This window comes from Limanda limanda, chromosome 23 (genome assembly GCF_963576545.1).
Source record: "Limanda limanda chromosome 23, fLimLim1.1, whole genome shotgun sequence".
In the NCBI taxonomy this organism is placed as follows: Eukaryota; Metazoa; Chordata; class Actinopteri; order Pleuronectiformes; family Pleuronectidae; genus Limanda; species Limanda limanda.
In genome coordinates, this window is record NC_083658.1 from 2,726,861 (window position 1) to 2,734,699 (window position 7,839).

A 7,839-nucleotide genomic window follows, 5' to 3' on the forward strand; every position below is an offset into this window, starting at 1 on the left:
ATTTCTCCTCAGACAGGAAACTGGAACATCGCTGCATCTTTGAAAATAATCAGCAGGATAATTAACGATGAAAAGAACTATATTTGCCGTCTAATATAATAAAATATTTTGGCCCCTGCTTGATTGTAATTTCTGTATTTTTCACCTTCATCTCACAGAAGAAAATCAGTTTCATGACTTCTCTGCACTTTGGGATCTAAAGAGGAAGGAGCAGGGAGGAGGAGCAGAGAGGAGGAGGTGAAATCTGAATCTGGTGGAATGACTCACTCACCTGAGTCCTGGGAACACGAAGGATGCTGAGTTGGCAAAACCTCCTGAAAAGATAAGATGAGACAAACATCCAAAGTGCTGGTGTGACGCCTCCAGATCAGCAGGGAGCTCGTCCAGGTCCCTTTGTCTCGCTCACGACTCGCAGCTCTCACCACAGGTTGTACGGAGTCACCATGACGTACAGGACGGTGGTGATGTACCTGGAGATCGGCTGCTTCGTGTCGTGTCTGTGCGGCTGGATCCTGGTGTGCTCCACGCTGCCGACGGAGTACTGGACCTTCTCCGAGGTGGGCAGCATCGTGCTGACCACCTCCAACTACTACTCCAACCTGTGGAAGGACTGCATCTCCGACACCACGGGGGTGTCCGACTGCAAGGACTACCCCTCCATGCTGGGCCTGCCGGGTACGCTCGTCTGAAAACTGGTCCCAGTGGGTTGGGCTCTGGTTTACGGACAAACAAGTCCACTGAGATGTATATTAGATATATATTTAAATGGGAATTACAGTTATATGAAGCTTTAGTCACAAGTTCACAGGTCATGTTGCAAATAATCTGAAGTTATAGATAATCCTCCACCTGTCGTCCCTCAGGGTTCCTCCACGCCTGCAGAGCGCTGGCGGTCTGCTCCGTCATCACCGGCTTCTTCGGAGGAGTCCTCACCCTCGTTGGGATGAAGTGCACTAAGATCGGAGGCTCAGAGATCGCCAACGCCAGAGTGACCTTCGCCGGCGGGATCACGTACCTGGTGTCAGGTAAGAACCACAGAAGAGTCTGAAGGATCAATGTGTGAAGTGAGTCCAAAGTACAACGTGTGTTCAGGATGCTGCGGGATGATCACCTACTCGTGGTGGGCCAACAAAGTCATCAGAGAATACTTGGATCCACATTTCAGGGCTCAGAAGTGAGTACTTTTTGAAGTATTTCAACATATATAACATGAAATGAAAGTAGTTCATAAAGTGTGGGATGAGTAAGTTCATGATAACAAACCTGAATATTCACTGTGCAGGTTTGAACTGGGAGCTGCGATCTTCATTGGCTGGGGAGGATCCGTGCTCCTGCTGAGTGGAGGCACGGTGCAGAGCTACTTCTCTGGAAAAGAAGGTCTGCCATCAAGGTACAGGGCTATATGTTTATATACAACCTATATAAAAACAAATATACCATTTGGTACGTACATATATCATGATATATACACACAAATATAGGTATATGTACCTTTATGTGTTTGTACTTTGACAACCAGTGATACTGACCATGTTCCCTCTTGTATCTAAACACCAGTTCCTCTAAACGGCCCCTGAGACCCGGCACGTACGCCACGGCCCGGACCCGACGGACCTACATGCTGCCGGCCACGACCTCCAGACTCACTCTGGGGCCGCCGCTGTTCTACGAGGGCAGGAAGAGCCGAGAGGCCGGAGCCACGGCGTCGAGGGGGGGCCGCACCTTCAGCAGGGACAGCTTCGTCTGAGTCCCACAGGAAGTCCTGAGCTCACAGAGGGACCTGAAGGACTTTACAGGAACAGTTTGACCTTCTGGGAGATTCTCTGACTGGTTCTCTGAACGAGAGACGAGGAGATCAAACCCTCATCAGACCACAAACAGCAGTGATGAGAGCAGGTCTTCAGTCGGGGGGGAGTTTGTTATTGTCCCACAGAAGCTGCTTCAGATCCTCATGCTCAGCTACCAGCTGATTACTCATATTCACCACAGTTGTACGTGTATTTTCCCTGAAAGTCAAAGTTTTCCTTGTGTTTACGTATTTGAAACTAGAAGAAACTGGATGGATCTTGTTTGAAATCTAACAAAACCTTAATGTTCTTTGATTTGATGCTTTTCCCCCATGGCTGAGATTTGTGAAGCTGTTGTTTCTTTCCTTGTGAGCCACATGTTCCTCGTCTCATTATGACTGTTAACTTTTCTTTGTACAGTTTCTGGTTTGGTTTTGTGTTTTTAATGATTAAAACAAAGTGGTTTCCTTTAGAACGGGTCCTTCCTTTGTTTCCATTCTCCCAGAGACTCTGCAGAAAGTGCAGAGGCTCTTCTCACTGGGACGTCCTCACATGCACCAGTTGGAATAAAAAAGAAACACTGTCTGTGTTGAACCCTGACGAGTCTGAAGCTTGTGGAAAACAACAAGGTGACACTCTGGAGTCAGAAGAGCTCTGAGGTCTCGGTTTGGTTGAAGAAAGACAGAAAGAAAGTTAAGTCAAGAACCTGGGGGGTCTTTTATTGCTGGTATAAAAATTTTCAATACAAAACCACATAAGAAGGAACAATATAAAATCAGAAGTACAAATGCTTTAACACAAACCACATCCACTACCTCATGGAGTGTGGGAGGAGTCAGGATGGATTTACAGGTGTGAGGCGAACAAACACTTGGCACAAGATATGAAGTGGGACTTAAAACAAGAAAAGTCTATGGAACTGTTATGATTAAAAGATGATGATAGAAAAATCTGAACTTTTGTTTGTGAAGTATTGCTCATGTCTCTATCAGCAGAAGTATAGAATATGGCTGTTGATGGAATATCACAGACCATGAGCTGGCTTTCATAAAGCTTCGATGTGATAAGCTCATCGTGAGGCCTTTTCATGTCAGTGTCAAAGTGATTGCGTGGCGCAGTGACACAGAGTGACACAGAGTATCCCGAAGGATATCGATAAGAATATCCTTATGCAGTCAGCAAGCAGTCGACAGGATCGGCTGCCTCTTCTGTCTGAACCATTCTCCTGTATAGGAACAAATAATCACAATCATGATCATGCATAAAAAAGATAAACAATCTTTGAGATTTTGATTAAATTAAAGAAGAGCTTTTCTTCAGACCTTCAGAACACTTTGCACAACATGAAGTACATGTCAGACATGATCAGTTCGCCCTCTGTCTGAAAATGGGGAAATATTCCGGGAATTCCCACATTTGATCCTGGAGAGAAATACTTTGAGCATTTAGTGTTATCACATGACTTCACTCGTTTCTAGGTTGTAAAATATCAGCTCCCTGCGCCACTGACCAACTTCTCCAGTCTTTGGATCTTGGCCTCCAGCTGCTGATTCATTTCCTATGAATGAGAATATCCATGGAATAGTTATGAAGATATCCTGAGGAGCAAATTAATAATGTATATAAACAACATCCACGTATCCTTTCCGTACATCGAGAACCTCATTCCTCTCACGGTGACGCTGAATTTCCTGCTCTCTCTTCCAGTCCCGCTCTTTCTCCTGTGGCAGCATCTCCTGGAATTACACAAAAAAACAGTGAAATCACAAGTGCCTGTTATGAGAGAGGAAGCTTCAACAAGTTTAGAGAGAGAACTATTTCCCCAAATCAGTTTTCAAAATGTAAGCTATCTGATCAACCTCACTTCAGATGAGTTGGTATCTATCTCTGTACATTTTCTGCCAGGAGTCGACAAGCAGCTTCAACTAACATGCAACCAATTAAATTAATTTGAATAACAGCAGACAGAGTTCACATGAATTGTGCTTGAAAATTTAAAATCAGAGAAAGTTAATGAATGCATCAAGTCTTCCTTAATCGCTCGTTACTACCACGTAACAACAAATCTGTTCGTACAAGGTTCTCCGATGTTTTGCTTTTCTTACCTGAGCTGTTTTGATTTTGAACTTGGACTCCAGGTCGCTCACTACCACCCCCTTCATAACAAGCTCTTCTTTCAGGGCCTTCACCATCTCGTCCTGCTGCTCCAGCCGCTGCTTGTGCTCCTTGATCTCCGCCCCCAGCCTCTCCTCGATAGAGACGATAACAGACCTAATGTGAGTCACAGACAGAGAGTGAAGCAGGCAGCCGAGCACAGACTAATCCACCTCTGACACTGCTGCAGTCCTGGAGCTCCACTTACCATCTTCTATGTCATCAGAGGCTCCTTTGATGACATAGAAGATTATTAAAAGCATGGAATGGCAGGAAATTAATACAGGTCATTTTTGACCCAGGTTGTGCATTAGCAGGGAAGTGATACAAAGATAAAAGTAACAAAGGAAACATTAAATACGATTTGTGATGTTCAAAAACAAGTGAATTGGTGAATACCTGAAATACTGAATGATGAAATTAATTCACTGCAAAGATATGAACAATCATGTAGATTAGATTAGATTCAACTTTATTGTCATTGCACAGAGTTCAAGTACTTAGACAACGAAATGCAATTTAGCATCTAACCAGAAGTGCAAAAAGCAGTAACAGTAACAGTGCAGAGTATGTGCATATGTACAATGGAATATGTAAATTAATAAGATATGTTCAGTAAGAAATAGATATGGAATATGAACAGTATTGATTCAAGAATAGCAGCAACATAAGTACGATGAAAACACTATAAGATAAATATATAAAAATATGAATAGGTGGGATAATACAGTAGTAAAAATATTACAGTCTAGTGCAAATGTTCAGTGGCTGGAGGAGAGTGTGTGGCAGTCCAGGCCAGGGTGGAGGGGGGAAGTACCGTCACTGGAGGAGGTGTGTGTGTGGGGGATGGGGAGGGGGGTATGTATATATATCATAAATATACACACAAATATATCTATATGTACTTTTATGTGTTTGTACTTGGACAGTTTCTGGTTTGGTTTTGTGTTTTTAATGATTAAAACAAAGTGGTTTCCTTTAGAACGGGTCCTTCCTTTGTTTCCATTCTCCCAGAGACTCTGCAGAAAGTGCAGAGGCTCTTCTCACTGGGACGTCCTCACATGCACCAGTTGGAATGAAAAGGAAACACTGTCTGTGTTGAACCCTGACGAGTCTGAAGCTTGTGGAAAACAACAAGGTGACACTCTGGAGTCAGAAGAGCTCTGAGGTCTCGGTTTGGTTGAAGAAAGACAGAAAGAAAGTTAAGTCAAGAACCTGGGGGGGCTTTTATTACTGGGATACATATTTTCAATACAAAACCATAGCACACAACTTATCTAACCTTGGACGGATGGAGGTTGTCAGGCAGAGGGTGAAATCAGCCTCACAATATGTTGGATGTATGTTAATGTGAATTTAAAGACATTTCAATTTGTGGGGAAAAAAATTGGTTTGAATATAAAAAAAAAAAATTTGTCTTATCAAACAAAGATTTCGCGAACCCCCTGCAGTACTTCCGCGGACCCCCTTGGGGTCGCGGACCCCCTGTTGAAGACCTCTGCTCTAAACTATTCTATTCTAGACACTTCAAAATAAAAGTTTCTACTTTAGTTGCTGTGGGAATTTACTGTTATTCAAGAACATATAGCCCAACAACAAAATACTACTACTACTACATGTACATACTCCCACAAGAAGTGACGAATCAGAACTGTCTCCTAATGCAGGAGAATATATGAATAAATGTATCTTAATCTTAATCTTAATCTTAATCTTATATATTTCATGATTGTTGATATACTTGCAGTGAATGAATTTCATCATTCAGTATTTCAGGTATTCACCAATTCACTTGTTTTTGAACATCACACATCTTATTTAAATGTTACCCTTGTTACTTTCATCTTTGTATCACTTCCCTTCTAATGCACAACATGGGTCAAACATGATAATAATCTTCTATGTCATCAGAGGCTCCTATGATGACATTGAAGACTCATCTTCTTCTCAGTGAAGAAGGATGAACAAGCTATTAGAGAAGCACCCAGCCATACATGACACACAGGTAATGAAACCGGTGCCTTGTTGAGCCTGTAAGGAAAAACACAACAGCGTGTTCTTTTACCCTTTAAGAGAAGATAGAGCCAAACCAAGTTTTGCTCAATTAAGAATTTATTTAGGAAAGCAATGAACAGGTTACGGCAAAAAAACAATGGGTGCCAGTACATTAAGTGTATCAGAGCGCCATGGACATCCGGTGTCTGTCCATTTTATAGCAGTAGATGTTAACTTCAAGAACGTCCTTCAACTTCAGATGCAATAAGGGCCAAAGGTGTTTACAATTGGAGAAAAGATTATTATGTTTCCTGCCTCATCAAAACATTCCTGACTGTGTAAACATTCGCAACACTGAACCCAAAGCAATGTCCCAAAATGTAGTCAACAGAGTCACTCTGTCTGTCCTCCTATCAGGGCAGCTGTGAGACTGACATCAATATGACTCACACACAATTCTTGTAGATTTAACCTTAGGAGAGGAAAAGTTATTATTAAAATCATTTGTACAAGGCATAATGTCTAACTAAAAATACCTCTAGCTTTATTTGTAAGAGTTCTGTCAGCCACAGATTATAGTTAAAAGTTTGAAATTCCTAACAAGCCGTGTTGTGCACTAGCAGGGTTTTTGCATCTCTCGTCTGCAGTGGTGGGAAGTAACGAAGTAGAAATACTTTGTTACTGTACTTAAGTAGATTTTTCACGTATCTGTACTTTACTTGAGTTTTTATTTTCTTGACGACTTTTTACTTTTACTCGTTACATTTGAACAAAAATATGTGTACTTTCTACTTCTTACATTCTCAAACTGGCTCGTTACTTGAGCAGCGGAGGTTGACGCAGCTCTATCTCTCTCTCTCTCTCTCTCTCTCTCTCTCTCTCTCATCTCGGGTTCAAAATTTGTAAAATTATACATTACATACATTATATTCATATTGTTGTTATAATTTTTCAGTCAGTTGAGATAAATCTTGAGGAGAAACATTTTGGATTGTTTTGTGTCTGTATAGGACTACTATAAAAAGCACTTTGTACTTTTACTTTTGATACTTAAGTACATTTCAACACCAGATACTTTTGATACTTAAGTACTTTAAATATGAGCTACTTTAAGACTTTTACTTAAGTCATTTTCTGACGAGTGACTTTTACTTTTACCGAAGTCACTTTCAGGTAAGATATCTGTACTTTTACTCAAGTATGGCTTTCAAGTACTTCATGCACCACTGCTCGTCTGTCACAGTGTTAAACGTGTTGTATCTTCTCTTACTGTGAAGGTCCTGACCGGAAGCGTAGCGTCGGTAACTGATGTTGTTCTTCCCCCTCAGGAATGTGGAGCCCAGCCTCGTTACCCCTGAACCTCCTGCAGCCCGTCGACTGGAAACCAGCACAACACCAACACCCAACCAGTGAGTCGCTGTGTCCGCGCTGCAGCTTCACACTTCCCATGTAACTGGTATGTAACTGGTGCACTGGCTAGTTGCTGGATGAAGTGGTTTTCTTTAAGTTTCCATCCCAGGAGAGGAGTTCAGAAACTCCGTTAGCGAGCGGCCTGTAGCCTCCTGAGCTATCTGGCCCGGGGCTACATGCTGAGCGTCCCAGCAGCTGGAAGAGTTCCCTGGTTAACATGTTCAAACCATATATATGTTTATATATACAGTCTATGGTTCAAACATGTGCGCCATTGTTTTTTGAGGGGATTCACTTCCTGCCCCAACTTGAAATGTTTTTTTTTTTTTCTGGAAACGAGGCGGCTGTGTTGTTTGAGAGTCAATCGGTGATAGAAGATTTAAATAGTGCTCGTAAGGAAACGTGCTGAGTCGTGAAACGTTCCCTCTCCCCAGGGACGCTGGCCCGGGTCTCCATGGTAACGTGGCCGACGCACAGCCGCGACCAGGGGGCG

The 7,839-nt window shown here is 42.5% G+C and overlaps 1 protein-coding gene across 1 annotated transcript; it reads left to right on the forward strand.

Moving 5' to 3' along the window:
• Positions 1–443: 443 nt before the first annotated feature.
• Positions 444–1,747, forward strand: cldn10d (claudin 10d). The gene is made up of 5 exons (XM_061067230.1): positions 444–675; positions 864–1,025; positions 1,093–1,174; positions 1,283–1,390; positions 1,558–1,747. Exons 1-5 carry the CDS (start codon positions 444–446, stop codon positions 1,745–1,747), a joined length of 774 nt encoding a protein of 257 aa, XP_060923213.1.
• Positions 1,748–7,839: the final 6,092 nt, after the last annotated feature.

Excerpts from the sequence above, each read along its gene's own strand:
- cldn10d (XM_061067230.1), top strand. The coding sequence starts at position 444 with ATGACGTACAGGACGGTGGTGATGTACCTGGAGATCGGCTGCTTCGTG. Across the intron at positions 1,026-1,092 it reads GATCACGTACCTGGTGTCAG|GATGCTGCGGGATGATCACC; the intron begins GTAAGAACCACA and ends ACGTGTGTTCAG. Across the intron at positions 1,175-1,282 it reads CCACATTTCAGGGCTCAGAA|GTTTGAACTGGGAGCTGCGA; the intron begins GTGAGTACTTTT and ends TTCACTGTGCAG.